This window comes from Heterocephalus glaber, unplaced genomic scaffold (assembly GCF_053883595.1).
Source record: "Heterocephalus glaber isolate CG9 unplaced genomic scaffold, H.glaber_assembly_v1.0 deba00001531, whole genome shotgun sequence".
In the NCBI taxonomy this organism is placed as follows: Eukaryota; Metazoa; Chordata; class Mammalia; order Rodentia; family Bathyergidae; genus Heterocephalus; species Heterocephalus glaber.
The window spans coordinates 20,174,555-20,196,505 of NW_028258329.1; the positions used below are offsets into that span (position 1 = coordinate 20,174,555).

Consider the following 21,951-nt stretch of genomic DNA (forward strand, 5'->3'; position numbering starts at 1 on the left):
CCAGGCCTTTGGGTTCTTGGTGTGAAAGAAGAGAAACCTTTCCAATCTGGCCTCTCTAGGGAGGACTTGTTGGGGGACCAGTGTCTTGTGGTGCAGGGTACAATGATGAGCAAGGAGAGCTTGGGTGTCTGCTGAGGGGGAGACAGAGACTGAGGGAGTGGTCAGGCGGCCAGGGCTGTAGGCATCAGAGTGTCAGATGCTAGGTGTTAGATATCTAATTTGAAGACTCGGAGCCAGAGAAGAAATTCTGATGCTCCACACCCCTCACCCATCATTATCAATTGGCTCTCTGTGGGGTAGAAATAAAAGGCACCTTGATTTTCAGCCCCACACTCATCCTTCCTCATACCCTGATTTACATCCCTGTTGATTCTTCTTTTTCTTCTTCAAGATCCCTCTGTCAGGGCTCTAGGACCCATAATCTCTCATCTTTTCAGATCCTCGAGCCTTACATGGGCTCTTCTGTTCTAGAAATTGTGAATATATTCCCTTTTCTTTTTTCAGCTCCATCGTTTTTTTAAAAAATTTTATTTTATTGGTACATTTTAGGTATATAATATAATGACATTCATCATTGGAAATTTGCACTTTTACATAATCTCTTGGTTCTTATTTTTTCCCCCTTCCCCTGCCCTCCAACCCCTCCATCCTTCCCTATTTACAAAGACTTTGCTTCCTTTTTTTCATTTTCTCATATTATTCCATTCCCTTCTTTCCTTTCCCCTACCCCTCCCACTTCCCCTTCCCCTTTGCACCTTTTCTTCCTATTTCACATTATCTGTTATACTTTTAGTCCTTATTTACATTTTCAGTTTCTCACACTAGAGAAAGTATTCGATATTTACACATGTGTGTCCTATTTATTTCACTTAAGAGTATCACCTCAATGTGCATCCATTTTGCTATAAATGTCTCTAATTTCTCATTTTGTATGGCTGAGTAGTACTCCATTTTATTTTTTAAAAACCCACATTTTCTTTATCCAGTCTCCAGTTGATGGGCAATTGGGTTGCTCACAAGTTCTAGCTATTACAAATTGTGATGCTATGAACATGGGTGTACATATATCAATGTGGTATGATTCTTTTAATTCTTTGGAGAAGATACCCAGCAGGGGAATAGCTGGATCAAATGGGACTTCCAGTCCTAGTTCTTTGAGGTATCTCCATACTGATTCCATAGTGGTTGCACCAGTCTACACTCCCACCAGCAGTGGAGCAGTATTCCTCTTTCCCCTCAGCCCCGCCAGCATTTGTTATTGGTTGATTTCATGATAGCAGCCATTCTTTCTGGAGTGGGGTGGAATCTCAGCATTGTTTTCATTTGTGTCTCTCCAATGACCAGTGATGTTGAACATTTTTTCATGTGTTTATTTGCTATTTGTACTTCTTTGTGTGAGAAATGTCTGTTGATTTCAGATGCCCATTTTTGGAATAGGTCTTTAAATTTGAGAGGTCTGATTGTTTTTAAGTTCTTTATAGATTCTAGATAGTAAATCTTTGTCTGAGGAACACCAGGTGAAAATTTTTTCCCCACATTGTGGGTTGTCTTTTCACACTGCTGGTGGTTTCTCTTGCTGTGCAGAAGCTTTTTAATAAGAAGAGATTCCACTTGTTGATTGTTTGTGCTGGTTCACAGGCAACTGTGGTTTTGTTCATAAAATCTTTTCTTACACCAATGTCTTCAAGAGCCCTATCTAACCAGGAGGTTTCCAGGCCACTGTACCACCCCTGCCAGCACACAGGTGATCTGCGCGGGCACCAGCAGTGCACGCACACACACACACACACCTGTTGAAATGAGAAGACACTTAAACAAGTCTCAAAACTAGACTTCCAGATCACCTACAGCAACCCCAAAGAGAAATGAGATGGAACACTCTGATACTCAACCACCTGGACTCCCTGAACTGGCAACAAAAAAGGATCTGGGAAAAATGAAATCAGAAATAATTTCTCAGATAACAGCAGAGATTGTGGTCATAGTGCAAGACATGATTAATAAATCTAGAGAGGAGCTCAGGAACATGGCAGACTCCCAACACAGGAAAAAAATGGAATCCATAAAACAGATACAGACAGATTTCCAGGAGATTAAAAACTCCACTGAAAGTCTACACAACAGAATGAGCCAATGTGAGGACAGAATTTCAGATATAGAAGGTAAGATTGCAATTAGTGTCCAGGAAAAGAAAAATTGCTTTAAAATTGTAAGGGACCACGAGAAATCAATCCAGCAGCTGCTAGACAGTGCAAAGAAGAATAGCATAGACTGATCAGAGTCAATGAAGAAACAGGAGAGAGTGCAGATGACATAAAAAAAACTATTCACAGAAGTGATGGCAGAAAACTTCTCAAGCAGGGGAAAAGAACTTCACATACAGATAAGTGAGGCGTATAGGACTCCAAATAGCCTTGATCAAAAAAAATCTACACATGGGCATATAATTGTTAAGATTCCAGGAACCCAACAGAAGAACAAAGTTCTACAAGCAGTGAGAGAAAAGAAACAAATCACATACAAAGGAAAGCCCATCAGAATCACAGTAGACTTCTTAATGCAAACACTCAAGGCAAGAAGAGCTTGGAGTGATGTATTCCAAGCCCTAAAGGGAAACAGCTTCCAATCCAGATTGATGTACCCTGCAAAATTATCTTTCAAAATTGATGGAGAAATAAGATACTTTCATGACAAAGAGCACCTTAGGAACTTGGTGAATACCAAACCAGCACTCGAAAAAATTTTAGACAATATCCTAGGTAAAGAAAATGAGGATCATAACCTCGGGAAGCAAAGGAGAATGAATCCATTGGGCGCAACAAGAAATTAAACACAAAGGGGGAGAATCCAACAAACAGAAAAAGTCATGACAATGATAAGTCAATAGATACCAGTTATAACCATCAATGTTAATGGTCTCAATTCACCAATCAAAAGAAATAGACTGGCAGAATGGGTCAAGAAGCAAGATCCAATAATATGCTGCATACAAGAAACATTTAATTCAAAAAGAAACTCATAGACTGAAAGTTAAAGGGTGGAAAACAATACTCCATGTGACAGGAACCCCCCCAAAAAAGCAGAAGTAGCTTACCTCTTTGCAGATCAAGTGGATTTTAAACGAAAATCTGAAACACTCTGGTCCCAACAATTTCAGATAAGGGATACTCAGCTTGTATGTACAAATCTGTTGTAAACATGTGTTTTCATTCCTGTCAAGTAAAAACTTAAGAACAGGACTGTTGGTTCTTAACAGTAATACAAGAAATTTCTATATTGTTTTCCAAAATGGTTTTATCATTTTATATTCACATTAGCAGTATTAGAAAGTTTTAACTGGTTCACACCTAAGCTGACATTTGTTCTTTTAAAACTTTTAACTTCATCTCCCTAATGAGTGTATAATTCAGTCTTGTTATTGTACTGATTAGTATTTTTCTCATACTAGCGTTGCACACCTTTCCTTGTGCTGTACTGGCTATTTATCATCTTCTTGTGTCTACTTTTTAATTGGGTTGTCTGTTAATGAGCTGTAAGAGTTCTTTATATATTCTGGTCATAGGTTATATGCATTATAAATATGGTCTGTTTAAGGACTACTTTTCATTTTAACGATGTCATTTAAAGCTCTAAATTTTGATGGAATCTCATTTATCAATTTTTTTCTTTTATACATCATGTTTTTTATATCCAAGGAAATTCTTGCCTACCCTAAATTCATAAACATTTTCCCTTATAATTTCTTCTTAAAGTTTTATAGTTTTAGTCTTTCATATTTAGGTTCATAGATCCTTTCAAGTTATCTTTATGTATGGAAATAAAGGATTGAGGTTAATTTTTTATATACAGACACCAGGTGTTCTAGTGCCGTTTGCTGAAAACACTATCTTTTCCTCTGCTCTTGAATTGAGTTTATGTTCTATAAAATGTTAATGTTAAATAAACTTTCAAAACTCAGTGGACCATGTATGTGTGGTTCTGTTTCTAGATTCTCTGTTTTATTCCAATGATCTTTATGTCTTTCCTTACACCAACACTGCCTTGATTACTGTAGCTTTAGAGGAAGTCTTAAAATTAGGTACTAAATGTCTTCCAACACTGTTTTTTTTTTTCCCTTCTTTTTCTTTTTACTTTTCTAGGTCCTTTATACTCCTATATAACTTTTAAATTTCAATATCCAATTCTTCATTTATAGCAAGTATACACAGACCTGAATTTTTATATATACCTTGTGTTTTCTAATCCTGCTAAATTCAAATATAAGTTCTAGGGGCTCCTTGAGATTTCTTAGTATTTTCTCTGTAGATGATCATTTCACCTACATATAAAGATTTTTTTTCTACCTTGCCAATCCTATCCTAATTGTGTCATTTTATTGCCAGACTATTTTGGTTTGGGCCTGTGTTTCAAAGTTTAATGGACAGATGAAGAGTAGGCATATCTGCCCTTGTTCCCCACCTTAGGGAGAAAGCATTGTATCTTCTCCATTCATATAAGGCATTTTTGCTGGAAGTATGGAGTACATGTCTTTGATCTGTTGAGAAGGTTCTGTTCTACTTCTAGTCTTCTGATACCTTTTATCATGAACAGCTGTAGAATTTAGTCCAATACCCTTTCCCCAACTATTGACAGGATCATATGGCTTCTTCCTTTCCTCCGTTAAAATGATGGCTTTTGGGGGTGGATCTTCCAATGCTGAACCAACACTACCATCCCTATAATAAAACCACTTTCTACATACTCCCAGATCTGACTTCTAATAGTTTGTTTTGTGAAACAAATTTTTATCTATGTTCATACTTTTTTCTTCTATTATCTTTATCCAGTTTTAGGATTAGCACAATGTAGATTTCCTAAAATGAGGGGAGAAGTGTTCCCTCTTTTTTCTCCTTTAAATGTTTGATATAACTTATCAGTTAAAATGTATATGAGCCTATTGTTATCATATAGGTAGGCTGTCAAGCTAGGAATATAATTTCTTTAATAGGTGCTATTCAAATTTTATATTTCCTCCAGAGTTAGTTTCATTAATTTGTCTTCCATGGTACTTCTTAGAAGTTGTCAACTTTATTTCAAAAAAGATTTTTATAATATGCTTTTTGTATCCTTTTAAATTCTGTAAAATGTGTGGTAATGTCTCCTAGATCTTGATATTGTAATTTTAAAAATGTATAATTGAGTGGTTCCAGTGCCTGCCACGCAAGCACAAGGTCCCGAGTTTAATCCCCGTACCAAAAAAGAAAAGAGAAAAAAATGTTTAATTGATATTGTATAATAGGAAGAAAAGGTCTAATGGAGCAGTGGAAGTAGGAGGGGAATGGGAAAGGAAAGAAGGGAAAAGAAAAAATATGAGAAAAGGAAAAAAATGGAAACAAAGTCTTTGCAAATAGGGAAGGGTGGAGGGGGTGAAGGAAGGCAAGGGAAGGGGAAAAAATAAGAACCAAGATACTCATGTAATGGTACAAGATCCCAATGATGAATGTAACTGTATTTTATACCTAAAATGTACCAATAAACTGAATGGGAAAACAAAAAAAGAGTTCTACCTAACCTCTATTCCAGCTGGTTCAGTGTTTCTATTTTAATATTTGGATCTTTAATCCATTTTGATTTTAGTTTAGTGCATGGTGAGAGATATAGGTCTAGTTTTAATCTTTGGCAAGTTGAAACCCAGTTTTTCCAGCACCATTTATTAAAGAGACTATCTTTCCTCTAGTGACGGTGTTTGGCTCCTTTGTCGAAGATGAGATGGCTGAGTGTGTCTGGAGTTGTTTCTGCATCTTCTAATCTGTTCCAGTGGTCCTCAGCTATTTCTTTGCCAGTACCATGCTGTTTTTATCACAGTAGCTTTGTAGTATAGTTGCAGGTTGGGGATTGTGATAACCCCAGCCATGTCTCTGTTGGCTAGAATTGCTTTTGCTATTCTGGGTCTCTTCTTGTTCCAAATGAATTTTTGGATTTTTTTCTCAAGGTCTATGAAGTATGCTGCTGGGATTTCAATTGGGATTGCATTGAATCTATAACAGTTTTGGAGGTATGGCCATTTTCACTATGTTGATTCTTCCTGCTCAGGAGCAAGGGATGTCTTTCCATTTTCCAATATCTTCAATCTCTCTTTTCAGAGTGCTGTAGTTTTTAGAGAAGAAGTCTTTGCTTTCTTTTGTTAGGTTGATTCGTAGGTATTTCAGTTTTTTGGATGCTATTGTGAAAGGAATTGTTTGCCCTATTTCTCCCTCAGTGAGTCTATTGTTCGTGTACAGAAAAGCTATTGATTTTTGTGTGTTGACCTTGTATCCAGCTACTTTACTGAATTTGGTTATTAAGTCTAGAAGACTTTTGGTGGAGTTCTTGGGGTCTTCTGTATAGAGTATCATGTCATCTGCAAATAATGACAATTTGACTTCTTCAGTTCCTTTTTTTTTTTGGTACTGGGGATCGAACCCAGGTCCTCAGCTTGTGAGGCAGGTGGTGGAGCCACTGAGCTAAATCTCCGGCCCTTCATTTCTTATACTTATTCCTTTTATTTCTTTCTCTTGTCTAATTGCCATGGCTAATGTTTCCAGAAGTATATTGAACAGGAGTGGTGATAGTGGACATCCTTGTCTTGTTCCTGATTTTAGTGTGAAGGATTTCAGTTTTTGACCATTTAGTATGATATTGGCTGTTGGTTTTTCATAGATGGCTTTTATCAGATTGAGGTAGAGACCGTCTATTCCAATTTTTTGTAGGGTTTTTACCATAAATGCATGTTGGATTTTGTCAAATGCTTTTTCTGCATCTATTGAGATGATCATATGGTTTTTGTCCTTGGCTCTATTGATATAGTGTATTACATTGATTGATTTGTGTATGTTGAACCATCCCTGCATCCCTGGGATGAATCCCACTTGATCAGGGTGTATGATCTTGATGATCTTCTGCATTCTGTTTGCCAGTATCTTATTAAGGATTTTTGCATCTATGTTCATTAGTGAGATTGACCTATAGTTCTCTTTTTCAGTTGGGTCTTTCTCTGCTTTGGGGATCAAGGTGATGCTTGCTTCCAGGAATGAATTTGGGAGTATTGCTTCCCTTTCAATTTCATTGAAGAGTTTAAACAGTAATGGCAGCAGTTCCTCTTTAAATGTCTTATAGAAATCAGCAGTGAAGCCATCAGGACCTGGGCTTTTCTTAGTTGGTAAGTTTTTAATTACATTTTCAATTTCATTGATTGATACTGGGTTGTTTAGAATTTTTAGGTCTTCTTCGTTCAAATTTGGTAATTCATATGTATCTAGGAATCTGTTCATTTCTTCTGTGTTTTCCATCTTATTGGCTTATAGGGTCTTGAAGTAGTTATTGATGATCCTCTAGATTTCTGCCGGGTTCTTTGTAATTTCACCCTTTTCATTCCTAATTGCATGGATTTGGGCCTTTTCTTTACTTTTTCTGATAAGGTTGTCTAAGGGTTTATCAATTTTGTTTACTCTTTTGAAGAACCAACTCTTGGCTTCATTGATTCTTTTGTATCATTCTCTTCGTTTCCATTGAATTGATTTCTGCTCTAACCTTTATAATTTCCTCCCTTGTATGAGCTTTGGGTTTGTCCTGGTCTTCTTTTTCTAGAAGCTTGAGGTTCAGCATCAGGTTGTTTCATTGGGCTCGCTCTGTTTTCCTAATATGAGTATTCACTGGTATAAATTTCCCTCGTAAGGCTGCTTTCATTGTGTCCTATACATTCTGATATGTTGTATTGTCATTGTCATTTTTTGTTGTTGTTGTTGGTTTTTTTGTGGTCCTGAGGATCGAACTTGGGTCCTTGAGCTTGCGCAGCAGGTGGCAAAACCACGGAGCTAAATCCCCAGCCCTTGTCATTGTCATTTAATTGAAGGAACTGTCTGATTTCTTAATTTCCTCTGTGACCCATTGGTTATTCAGAAGTATGTTGTTCTATTTCCATGTGTTTATGAAATTCTTGAGGTTTCTTTTGCTGTGGATCTCCAATTTCATTACACTATGGTCTTATAATATACAGGGGATAACTTCAATTCCTTTGCACTTACTTAAACATGTTCTATAAGCGAGTATGTGGTCTGTTTTGGAACGACCTGTGTGCAGCTGAAAAGAATGTGTATTCTGATTTTGTGGGGTAGAACACTCTGTAAACATCTTTTAAGTTTGTTTGTTCAAGAGTTTGATTGAGTTCTAGTATTTCATTACTTATTTTTTGTCTAGTTGATCTATGTATTTGTGACAGTGGGATATTGAGGTCCCCCACTACCATTGTATTAGTGCATATATGACTTTTCATGTCCATTAGTATTTGTTTTATATAGTTGGGCGCACTAGTGTTTGATGCATATATATTTATGATTGTCATCTCTTCCTCTTGGATTATTCCCTTTACAAGGATGTAGAGTCCTTCTTTGTCTCTCTTAATTAGTGTTGGTTTGAAATCCACTTGATCTGTAAAGAGGTAAGCTACTTCTGCTTTTTTTGAGGTTCCTGTCACATGGAGTATTGTTTTCCACCCTTTAACTTTCAGTCTATGAGTTTCTTTTTTAATTAAGTGTGTTTCTTGTATGCAGCATATTATTGGATCTTGTTTCTTGACCCATTCTGCCAGTCTATTTCTTTTGATTGGTGAATTGAGACCATTAACATTGATGGTTATAACTGATATCTATTGACTTATCATTGTCATGACTTTTTCTGTTTGTTGGATTCTCCCCCTTTGTGTTTAATTTCTTGTCGCGCCCAATGGATTCATTCTCCTTTGCTTCCCGAGGTTATGATCCTCATTTTCTTTACCTAGGATATTGTCTAAAATTTTTTCGAGTGCTGGTTTGGTATTCACCAAGTTCCTAAGGTGCTCTTTGTCATGAAAGTATCTTATTTCTCCATCAATTTTGAAAGATAATTTTGCAGGGTACATCAATCTGGATTGGAAGCTGTTTCCCTTTAGGGCTTGGAATACATCACTCCAAGCTCTTCTTGCCTTGAGTGTTTGCATTAAGAAGTCTACTGTGATTCTGATGGGCTTTCCTTTGTATGTGATTTGTTTCTTTTCTCTCACTGCTTGTAGAACTTTGTTCTTCTGTTGGGTTCCTGGAATCTTAACAATTATATGCCCATGTGTAGATTTTTTTTGATCAAGGCTATTTGGAGTCCTATACGCCTCACTTATCTGTATGTGAAGTTCTTTTCCCCTGCTTGGGAAGTTTCCTGCCATCACTTCTGTGAACAGTTTTTTTTTTTATGTCATCTGCACTCTCTCCTGTTTCTTCATTGACTCTGATCAGTCTTATGCTATTCTTCTTTGCACTGTCTAGCAGCTGCTGGATTGATTTCTCGTGGTCCCTTACAATTTTAAAGCAATTTTTCTTTTCCTGGACACTAATTGCAATCTTACCTTCTATATCTGAAATTCTGTCCTCACATTGGCTCATTCTGTTGTGTAGACTTTCAGTGGAGTTTTTAATCTCCTGGAAATCTGTCTGTATCTGTTTTATGGATTCCATTTTTTTCCTGTGTTGGGAGTCTGCCATGTTCCTGAGCTCCTCTCTAGATTTATTAATCATGTCTTGCACTATGACCACAATCTCTGCTGTTATCTGAGAAATTATTTCTGATTTCATTTTTCCCAGATCCTTTTTTGTTGCCAGTTCAGGGAGTCCAGGTGGTTGAGTATCAGAGTGTTCCATCTCATTTCTCTTTGGGGTTGCTGTAGGTGATCTGGAAGTCTAGTTTTGAGACTTGTTTATGCATCTTCTCATTTTTGACCGGGGGGGTGTGTTTGTGTGTGTGTGTGTGTGTGTGTGTGTGTGTGTGTGTGTGTGCTGCTGGTGCCCATGCGGTTCACCTCCTTTGGGCTGCAAGCGGTGGTATGGTGGCCCAGAAGCCTCCTCTGTAGTGGGAGCAGTGGTATGGCAGCCTGAAAGCCCCCTCCTCTGCGCTGGGAGTGGTGGTACAGCAGCTCAGAATCCCCTCCTCTGTGCTGGGAGTGGTGATATGGCAGCCCAGAAGCCTCTTCTGCACTGGGAGTGGTGGTATGGTGGCCTGTAAGTCTCCTCTGCACCTATTTTCCCTTTTCTTACTTTTCCCCTTACTTATACTAAGTACAGGGTAAATGGCAGATGGTCAGATGCCCATTGTATAATAGTGATGCGCAGCTGCAGTACCTTTCATCCTTCCTTGGTTCCTGTGATCCTCCTTTCCTACTCTGCTTCCTTGTACTTCTTTTAGGATTTACCTGGATGCTGGCCTCTGCCCCCTACTGTGGTCCCTCAGAAAGCTGATTGGTTGTTGAGGCATCGTTCTCTGCTGTGCAAATGCCTCACAAGTCCCTGGTTTTTGTCTCAGCCTCTTCCAAGGTCTGGCTCAACATCCTGCTGTCCCCTTGAAATTCAGTTGTCTAGCAGTGATTTCCTTTCATTCCCCACAATTAGAATCCAGTGCCTCTTCTTGCCCGAGCTCTCTGTGCTCATGGACCCTCTCACCATTGCCTTGTCTTAGATTCCTGGAGTGACTGTGATTCCTTCCTGCCCTTTCATCTCCTCCATCACATCTATCACCACCCACAATGGCTGTCAACCCTCTAGCATTTGCATGTCTGCTGCCTGTTCTGACCTTGTTCCGGCCTTCTTCAAACACCTTGGAATTGTGGTGGCCAAATCCAGTTGGGTCTCCTTGTCCCAGAATCTCCCACCCCACTCAGTTCACCCCACATTATTGCAGGGCTGGTCCTACCAAATCATCATGTGTCCCTCTCAGCAGAGAGCTTGGATGCCTTAGCCTGGTGGTCAGTATTCTGTAGTTGAGCTTGGTCACTCAGTGAACAAAAGTCCCAAGTGTTCCCTGCTTGTTTACTGTGTGCAAGCACCATGCTGGCACAGGGATAGGTCAGCTGGATGAGGTTGATTTAGTTCTGAAGACACTGGGTGCCAAGAGGGACTCCATCAGCACTAGAGCTTGGTGCACACATAACTTGTACAGACAGAAGAACAGGAGGGAGGCCCAGGCCTGTGGCTGTGCTGTGGAGCACCCACCTGGGGAGAGCCTGAGACAGGCCACTCTTTGCACGCTTGCCATGGGTCAGGGCTTTGCTAACTGCTTATGTCATTATTCATCTAAATCTTTATGGCAGCATGCCTAGTAGTACTGTCATTCTTCTTGCGAACTAAAACTTAGAGTAAGTGAATTTTTAAATATCTTTATGATAAGTAAATATGGTTATGCTAAGTAAATATTTTTTGTTTTCGTTGGCTACCAGAAAACTTAGAAGCAAATCTGTTACCCAAGCCAAGTCATTGGTGGAATGATGTCACTCCTTTGGGTGATTGTGGAGCTTTGGCAGTAGGGCCTGTGATCTCTTGGCTTGGGACCTCTCAGGCACCTAAGTTTATGTGGAAGGGACTAGAAAAGAAAATTCTAAATATATATATTTTCAGGTGCTGACCTTGATTGAATTGGTCTCCTGTACATTTCTCTCTCTCTTCCCATTTGTTAATAGCTCTACTGAGTAATTCTCACATCATACAATTTGCCTATTTGAAATACACAGTGCAGTAGTTTTAGTATGTTCACACAGTTGTGCAAACATGGCCACAGTCAATTTTCCATGTTATCTTTGATAGTGAACCTTAGAAGTAACCCTCAACCTATCTGCTCCTAAGGTGCCATGTGGGCAGCTGCTCTTCCTGCTTGGGGCTCCTGTTCCATCCCTGCTGCTTTGGCTCCAGGCTTCTCTTCCTGGGCTGAGCTGCATTTAGGACTGCACTGAGCAAGGCCTGCCCCTCCCTCCCACTCCAGTTCTAGCTAAGTGCAGAAGTGGGATTTCTGGCTGTTTTTGATACAGTACTTTTTTGGTCCATTGTTTTCAGAATCAGGTCTGGAAGCATCGGTAATCAGCCTTAGGCTCTAGCAGAGTGCCCAGCTTCTTTTAGGTCCACTTCCCTATGCCATGAAGATGAGATCATACCTTTGACATTGGCATGCAGATTGCCTTGCCCCAAGCAGAGTTTTCAGAACTGACCTGTGTAAGGGTCTGGACAAGAGACTTCAGCTATGCCCTCACTTGGTGGTCCTCTTCCCATTGGTGTTAACTGTAGGTCCTAAGGGTGTTGGGAAGGTCAAGAGGATTGTGTAACACCCTAAGAGTTCAGGGTCCCATGGTGGGCTTTAGGGGTTCCATAGCTTGGGATTGGGGAACCTATTGGAGGAATTCAGAACCTTTTAAGCTCTGTCCCTGGCTCTCAGCATCACGCTGAGAGCAGGCACCCCTGCTCATCCTGACTGCACGTTCCTCCTGAAACAGCTGGGTTCTGACTGGGCAGGAGAGCACGACTCACATAGCTGCAGCTCTCTTTATCTACCTGAGCTCATCCCTATCCTTCCTGTAGAGGTACAGAGGCTCATTCCATGCCCCAGCCCTGATATTTTTCTTTCCCAGAGGACAGGAACGCAGAAGCCAAGCTCCCTCTTCCTCCCCTGCAGCGCGGGATGGCAGGAGGGGACGAACCTGGGCCCTGACGGGAGGGAACATTTCCTGGCCCAACAGCCCTTTGCCACAGATGACCACTGAGAACATGTGACCACTTAGACTGACAGATATGACTTTTGTCAGCAGTGAAGGAAGAGACAGATTTTGGAGGTTGAGAAAGAATACCTGAAATTGGGTTTGGGATTGGGATCATTTTGAATTCTAATTGCTTTAGCAATGGTAAGTGAAGCAGAACTGAAGTGGAAAATGTTCTTGAGCTTATGTTTCATGGGTTTTTTTTTGTACCGGGGATTGAACTCGGGTCCTTGCGCTTGCACAGCAGGTGGCGAAACCACTGAGCTAAATCCCCGGCTGTTTTATGTTTTTGACACAAAGTGTGACTAATGATGCTTAATTCCATTTGTAGGAGTGGCAAGGCATTTACCATGCCAAAAAGAAAAATGGAGATAATATACAGCAAAATGTGAAGATAATACCTGTTGTTGGACAGGGAGGGTAAGTGGGGCGGAAACTCTTCAATCAGCATTCCATCTTTGGGTTATTAACAGTTTTGCTGTGGGGCCCAGGATTTAGTTCAGTGGTTTCACCGCCTGCTGCACAAGCGCAAGGACTCGAGTTTGATCCCCAGTACCAAAAAAAAAAATTTTGCTGTCAATACTTAGGTAAGTTCAGAAGTGCTTTCAGAAATTTAGAAGGCTTGTGACAAGGCAGGTGCCATCACAGGGTGACCTCCAGTTGGCATTTCCTTGATTACTTTCAGCTGCAGTCTGGCTCTGACAGTCTTATTTAAGCTGCATTGATCCACAAGAGACTGAAGTATTTATATTCAAATCAGAATGTCAGTTTTTTAAGCTATGTGATAATGCTGACTGGTAGGCTCCCTACATGTAAAATGTTTTTATATAGTCCATGCACTATTTCCATGAGGCTTATCAAACTAGATAAAAATATTTTGAATACTAACAGAGAAGTCCTTATGTAAAATGTGAGTACAGATTAGAAATCACTATATATCAGACGCTTAAAAATTTAAGATAATGTCTCAGAACATAACTGAAATAATATGGGAAATGGAAAATTATATGAATTATAAACACCCAACAGTAAAATATCCAACCATTAAAAATGACCATCAAAGGGCTGCGGATTTAGTTTAGTGGTTCTGGCGCCTGCCTCGCAAGTGCAAGGTCCCGAGTTCGATCCCCGGTACCAAAAACAAAAACAAACCAACAAACAAAATGACCATCAAGGGGCTGGAGATTTAGCTCAGTGGTGCCTCTGCCTGCCTAGCAAGTGCAAGGTCCTGAGTTCGATCCCAGGTACCAGAAAAGGAAAAAATATGACAATCATAGAAAATTGGACTATAAAAAGAAAGCTTACTTGTATTCTGAGTAACTACTTTGAATGATATAGTATATTAGCTATTCTTATTTTCTTAATTTGTCATGAAAGTTTATTTTCACATAAGATAAAAAAAAATAAAAAGCTTATGATTATAATGTTAAAAGCAAAAAGTGAAGTCAGACCTAGTGTCTGATCACAGCCGGGAAAAGGAGGAGTAGGAAGAAGCACGGTGCTGGTGGTCAGGAGCAGCTGCTGTCCCCTATGCCCGTCCCTCCCCGCCTGGCCTTCACCTCAGCCCACCTGCAGTGCTGTGAGGGTAGCACTGTGCTTGTCTCCATTTTACAGGGGAGGAAGCTGAGACTTACAGAGCTGTGGGTTCTGGCCCCTGCCCAGGCTGGCATGTGTGTGGTGGCACTGGGTGCAGCCCTCCACGCTGACAGCATTGCTCACATGCTTTGTCACTGGGCTCTGCTGCCAGTAGGCGATTGCCTCAGGCAGACGAGTCTGTGTGAGCTCTCTGTTCTGAGTCTTTGCCCTTTTATATCCTTTCCAAATTTTTTTGTGGTAAGCATACAGGGCTTTGATTATCAAAGGGGGAAAGTGGAAAGACTGAAGGGACAATAAATAAATGGGAAGAGTCAGCAATGTGTGAGCTCAGCCCGGTCATTTTGTTTGGACATCCAGGCAGCCTCTGGTCAGCAGAGCCGAAGCGCCAGCTGGGTGACCATGAGTGACTGAGCAGATTGCTCACTAGCCCTGGAGGACAAGCCTCATATGAAGGGTTGTGGAAAGGAGAACATGTTAGGAAATGGAAAGCTCTTGGTTGGTTGGTGTGCAATACAATTTTTAAAAAATATAAGACTTTTTATTGTCTGTTGTGATGACTGGAGAAAGATTTTGTTTTCTTGTTTTGTTTTACTGAAGTCACTTCTTTTCTCCAGAGACAACAGAAGTTGTTTATGAATTCTCGTTCCTTTATTAGTGGCCTTGCCCCTCCCCCCAATAAAAATACTTTCTAGGGATCTTGTGTATTGTGAAAGAGAGATTTTCTTTTCATAATAAAAAATTAACTACATGTCTATCAAAGAGTCAAAAGAGAAATAATGCATTATTTTCTACTTGCAGAAAAATTAGACACTATGTGTCCATTATCCGAGTGTGCAATGGAAACAGTAAGGTAGGTAGGGGGGATCCTGGGACAGGCACATCCCAAGGAGGTTTGCTGTCGATCAGAACTAATGGCTTTTTAACATTCATTTTTAGGCTGAGAAAATACCTGAATGTGTTCAGTCTGACATTCATACAGGTATGGTGCCCTTATTCCTTAGTGTTTGTTAAACTTTTGGAGGAAAAAAATGAAAGCAAATCCTTTCTGTAACAAGCCCATCTGGTGCCATGGTGGGACCCCATGCTCCTAGCGCCATGGCAGCCCCAGGATAGTCAAGGAGTCAGAGGACCTGAGTGCGTGTGGGTGTTCTGGCAGGTGCCCTGCAGGGGCTGCAGCCTGGGGGAAAGAACCATGGACTCCAGGACATGCCTCATGTGAAGGCGTGTTGAGTGTGGTGTTGCTTTACAGCCTGATCTGTGCTGTAAGGGGCAGGTGGTGAGTGTCAACCCACAGTACTCTCGCAAGAACAATCACCCCTGGAAGCCTGTGAGGAGCTGGGCCCCTCAGGCCTGCCTCATCTCATGTCTCCTAAGGGTGCCTTGAGTACCGTGTGCCTACCCCACACCCGTGTTGCTGCAGATTCATTTCCTTGGACTGTTTCCTCCAAACATATCATGGCTTCAGCAAGCCACTTCCTGGTCTGGGTCTCACAACTGAGGAGGATGGAGGGATGGCAAAGGGCTCTCCATCCGGTGCCTGGTAGACACTCTGCACCACTCTACATACCTAGGCATTGTGCGCGGGATGCCAGCTATCTGTAAGAGCCTCTAGGGAGAGGAATTGTCTTCCATCCCCTGTACCAGGAAGCTTGTTTGTTCATTATAGAAATTTTTGGGATGGAGGAGGGTACTGGGTATTAAACCCAGGACCTTCACCCTGAGCTACATTCCCAGCCCTTTTTTATTTTGAAACAGGATCTGGCTAAGCCACTAAGTTGCCCAGGCTGGGCTCAAACATGAGATCCACCCACTTTAGCCTCCCAGAATACTGGGATTACAGGTGTGTGCCAGCCATTCTAGAGTATTTACTATGTGTATTTCTGTTACAAGGTACTATAGTAAGTTATGTGTAGTTTATATATAGTTTATTTAACTGAGACCTTGGAGTAAGCCAAGGAGGTAAGGATTCAACAGATGAAGTTCCCAGGGCCGGGAATGTAGCTCAGTGGCACTGCACCTGCCTGACAAGCTCAAGGTCCTGAGTTCGATCCCCAGTACCAGAAAAAAAAAAAATAGATCAAGTTCCCTTTTTATAGGAAGGAAAACTGCCTGGCTAAGTAATTTGCCCAAGGGTGTTCATGTAGAAGTGGCAGCATCCACCGTGGCTGACTCCAGATGACTATAGTAGAGCCAGGGACAATTCTCACCGGTGCTCCAGGATCAGCCAGGACCCCCATCCCAAGAGAAGAGATGCACAGACACAGTGATGAGAAGTGGCCAGTGGGAATGAGAAAGGCCCAGGGGGGACTGTAGGACTCACAGGAAGGGGTGCTCCTCACAGGGAGAGGTAAATTTGGATAGGAAGAAGAGAGTGGAAAGAAGAGCATTCCAGCAATAAAAACAGGCACAGCAGAGGGAGAGTGCAGAGCATGTTCTGTAAAGAGCAAGTATTACGGATAGAGTGGTAGAAAAGGTGAATAGGGAAAGAGGAGTTTGGATCAGTTGTGCACCTTAAATGCTAGATAGGAAATGAGGTTGTTCACCTCCAGGCAGTGGAGTCTGAGGATTTCTGAAGAGGGGAAGCACACACAGGATGTCTCAGTGTCTGCTGCTAAGACGCCCTTAGATTATGTCTGTACACAGTTTATATAGGAAGCAGGTCAGTCTTGCTGCAGTTGGGTGGAGAGAAAACCCTGGCCAGGAATAATTAGGTGAAGACACAAAGAGAGAGGAGAGGTCAGATGCACTGATGATGTAGAACTGGAGAGGAAAGCGAGCAGTTGGGAAGATGTTTCGAGCCTGAGGGGAGTATGTGAAGTGGACAGTAAGTCTGTCCATTTGCTCCTCCTCCATGGTGCAAATTTCTGCTGAGCACCGTCCAGGCAGTGGTTCCTGTGCTCTGCAGAGTGGTGAGAACTAGCGATGCAGACATCTCTGCAAACTTCCCAGGTGTAGAACTGATGAGCTGGAGCCGGGGTGGAAAGGAGAGTGGAACCTCTGAGATTACACCGGAGGAGCATGGCAGGAACAGGTGCAGGGGTCTTGGCAGGTTCCTTGAGATCACCTCCTTCAGAGGAAGGAGCCAGAGCTGGGGACAGGGAGAAGGAGGGCAGGGAGGGCAGGAAGCATGGAGCTGGAGAGACTTGGGGTTCACACTCTTTTGGACTTTCTTTTTTTTTTTGGTTTTGTGAGACAGGGTCTCACTATCCAGTTCAGGCTGGCCTCGAACTCACAGCAATCCTGCCTCAGCCTTCTGAGTGCTGGGATTACAGGTGTGTACCATCATGCCTGGCCTGGCTTCACACTTTTAAATGCTTCCATAGGGTCTGGGCATGGTGGCACATATGTATAGTCCAGTACTCTGGGAGGCTGAGTCAGGAGGATGGCAAGTTCAAGCCCACCTTGGGCAACATAGAAACTTAATGACACCCTGTCTCTAAATTTAAAAAGGGCTGAGGATATAGCTCAGTGGTGCAATCCCCAATAACACAAATAATAATAACAATAACTAATAACAACATGAACATTAAAAAAATTAATGAAAAGGGATTGAGCATGTAGCTCAGCACATGTAGCCTGAGTTTAATGTGTTTAATGAGTTTCAGTGTAGCCCTGGGTTTAATCCCCAGTACCATGCAAAAAAAAAAAGTTTCAGTAGAAATTAAATCTATTTCCTCTCCTTCCACTCTTGCCACAGCCCATCCTTGGTAAGCATTGCTTTTTGCTTCTCTCTTGCCACATCCTGTTCCATCTAAACAGCCTTCTTCCTCCTTGCCGTGCTACAAGCTCTAGCTCAGCTACCTCCTCCCTCCCCACCCCCAGGGAAATCTGCCACTTCTCCCTGTGGACTCCTCCTGGACCTCAGAACCGCTACAGAGCCTTCCCTGCCTTTGTTCCCCACAAGACCATCCCCTGGGTGTGTGGATAGTGGATTATTCATCTTTACATCCCTAATGCTGGTGTGTTTATCAGCTTCCTGTCACTAACAAAATTCCCAAGATAATTAACTCATAGAGAGAAGGGGTTTTGTTTGGCTCGTGGTTTTAGGGGCTTCACTCCATGGTGGACTGGCCCTTTCTTTGGCTCGTGGACAGGAAACATATGTGGCAGGAGCAGCACTGCTCCCTCACGCCCAGGGAGCAGTGAGAGGGGGAGGAAGCGGTTGAGGTCCCAGTGTCTTCCACCAAGCCCCACCTCCTAAAGGCCCCACCACCCCAGGGACCAAGCCTTTAATATACGAGCCTTTAGGGGATGTTCAAGATCCAAACTGTCTCACCAGTCTCGGCCTGGCACAGGGTAGGTGCCCAGTAAATGCTGAATGGAGCAGTGGGAGCAGTGTACAGTTCACAGCACAGTCTCACCAGGCAGCTGCATGGATAGCAGTTGGTACAGAGCTCAGAAGGGAGAGATGCTGCGACTCCATGTGGGTGGGAAGTGGTGCCACTGGAGGGAGTGTCTGAGCGGCGGCAGTGTCACGTCAGTGGCAGAAGGAGTGGGTGTCAAGGCTGCTCCAGGGATGAGCAAAGTAGCTGTCCCAATGCAGCATACATGAGGTAATGAGAAGTAATGACTGAGGAGAGAGGAAAGGCTGCTGTTACAGGCGCAATGTGCCTGTCCTCCAATGCCAGGAGGTTACTCTTCTGTCTGAGACACTGGAGGATTTTGAGCAGGTGCAGAGGAACATGCAGGTGTTTGCTGAAGCAGATGTGTTTACTTAGCATTGCCTGCCCACTACTTAGTGCTGGTCACTCAGGGAAGACTATCCCTGCCCTTGGGTGGTTGATTTTTGGCTGTTGCCCCACATTGCTGGGGTGATGTGGCTCCTCAAGGCATGCGGTGCCTGCATCACCACAGGACATCAGAGCCAGCTAGGTGAGGAAGGGGGCATGGGAGAGGTATGTGCCCACTCAAGGCAGAGGTCAGGGTGAGAAACTGACACTTTTAAAGACTTCATGATGGTTGCAGAGAGGAATCTGGTGCCGCACTGAGAAGCTGGACCTAGACCCTAAAGACTGATGAGCTGACGGGCTGTGGCTGGGACAGACTTGGCCAGGTGTTGGGGAGCTGCCTCTAGAGCTGGGTGGAGGGGCGTGGCTGGGGGCTGAGCTGGTGGAGACTAACTTTCCCATCCAGAGAGGAGAATGAATGTCTGAGCTAGGATGCGCCAAGCAGGGGTCTAGGAGGGGGAATCCATGGATCTGGCTTGCCAGTTGAGGGAGAGAAGGGGAAAGGGAGACAAGTTATGGATGAACTATATCTACCTTAAGCAAAAAAGATGAGTGCTGTTCAGTGACCTGGAATAAAGAGCAGATGTGGAGAAAGACAAGTTTATTTCAGATAATGAGTTCATTTGTGATATCCACAAAGTATCCCCTTGGAGATAACCAGCACTCCATAGATAAGGTCTGGACTTGAAGAGGCCTAGGGCGAGATGGCCACACAGGAATTAATCAGAGGTGTCAGAAGGAATGAGACCTTTGAAGGAAGTTGTGCTGACTGAGAAAAGGAGGGCTAAGGATAGAACCCTGAGAAACCAACCTTTAGAAATACTGAGGGTTGGGCTGGGGATTTAGCTCAGTGGTTCCACCGCCTGTCCCACAAGCACAAGGTCCCAAGTTCGATCCCCAGTACCAAAAAAAAAAAAGAAATAGTGAGGAGTGGGCTGGGGATTTAGCTCAGTGGCACAGTACCTGCCTGGCAAGTGTCAAGTCCTGAGTTCGATCCCTGGTACCAAAAGAAAAAGAAATACTGAGGGGTATGGGACTGAAGAAGAGTGGAGATCCAGGAGAGTGGATGCTGTGGCTTGAGTGTCTGGAAAGCAGGATTGGCTGTGTCTGGTCAGTCAGTAACAAGGAAGTTGCCTTGACCTTGACACATTCACTGTTAGTGCCACAGAGAGGAGGCTGTAGCTTACCTAGAAGCCAGGGCAGGAAAGAAAGCATCTAGATGGGGCCTGCATGAGGTTCTCGGGGAGAGGAGGAGGCTGAGTGAGGATGTCAGTGGACCCTGGGGAGAGCCAGCCAGAGCGCCCACCCTGCCCCGAGCCCACCTGCAGGTTGGGACACCCAGCCAGTGCCCAGAGGAAGGGTAGGAAGCCTGTTTGGAGCCTAAGAGAGCAGTAGCCTCTACAGAAAACGGGGAGGCAGGGTCAGCTATCTTTGAAACATGCCCCAAAAGCATCCTCATACCACCCTAGGATGGAGAAGTTGTTCTCCCTGGGATGCTGTGGAAAAAATAAAGTGGGTTTTTTGCCCTTGGGGCAAGGATGGATGAGGGATCAAAATCTCTACCATTTTGCTCAGATACATGGAAGGATCCTAGGAGGAATTCCCTGGCAGCCCTGGGCCCTCCTTCCAGTTACTGCCCGTCTCAGGATTGTGCAAAGCCCTCGGCTCTGACCGTACTATGCTGATTTTGCTTGTTCTATTTCTTAAGTTTCAGGTTTAAAAATACTTAGCTTGGTTTCCTTTGCTAATGTTTTTAACATCTCTGTTTAATCGTTTCCACAGATAATCAGATGGGCAAACATAAAGACAGAAGGAAAGGCTCGCTGGATGTCAAATCTGTTTCCTCAAAAGCAAATGAAGGTGAGTGATGAGGACCAGAGAAGAGAGTAGGACAGTGTCCAGGCTGAACGCTGGACCTGTGCCGCCCTCATTCTCCTCTCTGGTCACCCACACTTCACGTCTGGTGAGGGGAGAGACCTAGGGACCCTTCCCCTCACCCCACAGGCTCCATTCTGGGCCTTCTAATGGAGCTGGGGAATAAGGAAAAAGAACAGAAACATTTAATGACAACTTCCGTATTGATTTTCTGAAGAGTAATAGCAGGTGTCATCAGTCCATGCACTGTAATTATATGGGCAGTGCATTTGGTAATTCTGAGTAGGTTCTCCAAAGGGGAGATTTTTTTTTTTGTACCGGGAATCAAACTCAGGTCCCTGCGCTTGTGCAGCAGACGGCAAAACCACTGAGCTAAATCCCCGGCCCTTCATTTGGTAATTTTGAAAGACACATTCCATCATGGCTTGCAGTTTCCATGGGAGCCACATCTTTTGGGAAGGGGTGAGCTCAATTTAGGAAAAATGAGAAACTCATTAAGCAAATTTTTTTTTTTTTGGTACCGGGGATTGAACTCAGGTCCTTGCGCTTTTGAGGCAGGCAGCAGAACCACTGAGCTAAATCCCCGGCCTAGGACCTAGTTTTTAATGTAATCAAAACTGTTTCTAGAGAGTGTAGAGGCAAGCATTACCGCCTGCTTTGTGCACTCTTCGGCCCAAAAATGAATGAATAAGAAAGATGCAGAGCTGGTGTTGTGGCTCAGTTGGTAGCCCAGCTCTTCCAGGCAGTCTTGGCTGAGGTCACATCTGCCTCATGTCCCTGGCAGGTGTACAGGAGGCTCAGACAGTGGCTGTGCATGGCATGAGCTGGGCCCACTGCCAGGGGGAGGGCACTGCCAGCAGGGACACTTCAGTAGAACCACCTCAGTTCACGTCCCAGTTTCATCTCCTCATGTCTCCACGTGCTTTACCCTGAAGTTACACTGCAACTTCCACTAACCCCTTGGATTCCTCTGTACCTTTCTGTATTTTAAACATTCTTCTTTTGTTGTGTTGTTTTAAAAACTCATTTATAAAAAGTTATAATTTATATACAGTAAAATTCAGATATCAGATATTCAGTTCAACAGAGTACACACACACACACACACTGTTCACCACACAAAGGCAAGCGATGATTTCCTTGTACCCTAATTGAATTTGGCCTCTTCTTGTGTTTCATGGAATTGGAGTCACCCTA

General features: G+C 43.0%; 1 protein-coding gene across 3 annotated transcripts in view; it reads left to right on the forward strand.

Annotated features, from left to right (window-relative positions):
- Pde8a (phosphodiesterase 8A) overlaps positions 1–21,951 on the forward strand; it is a 173,297-nt gene that overhangs the window by 127,838 nt on the left and 23,508 nt on the right. For all 3 annotated transcript variants that reach the window (XM_004852844.4, XM_004852843.4, XM_013075103.3), the window contains 4 exons: positions 12,888–12,976; positions 14,951–15,002; positions 15,089–15,131; positions 20,662–20,739. In XM_004852844.4, coding sequence (XP_004852901.1) covers positions 12,888–12,976; positions 14,951–15,002; positions 15,089–15,131; positions 20,662–20,739 — 262 coding nt within the window. The remainder of the gene's footprint in view (positions 1–12,887; positions 12,977–14,950; positions 15,003–15,088; positions 15,132–20,661; positions 20,740–21,951) is intronic.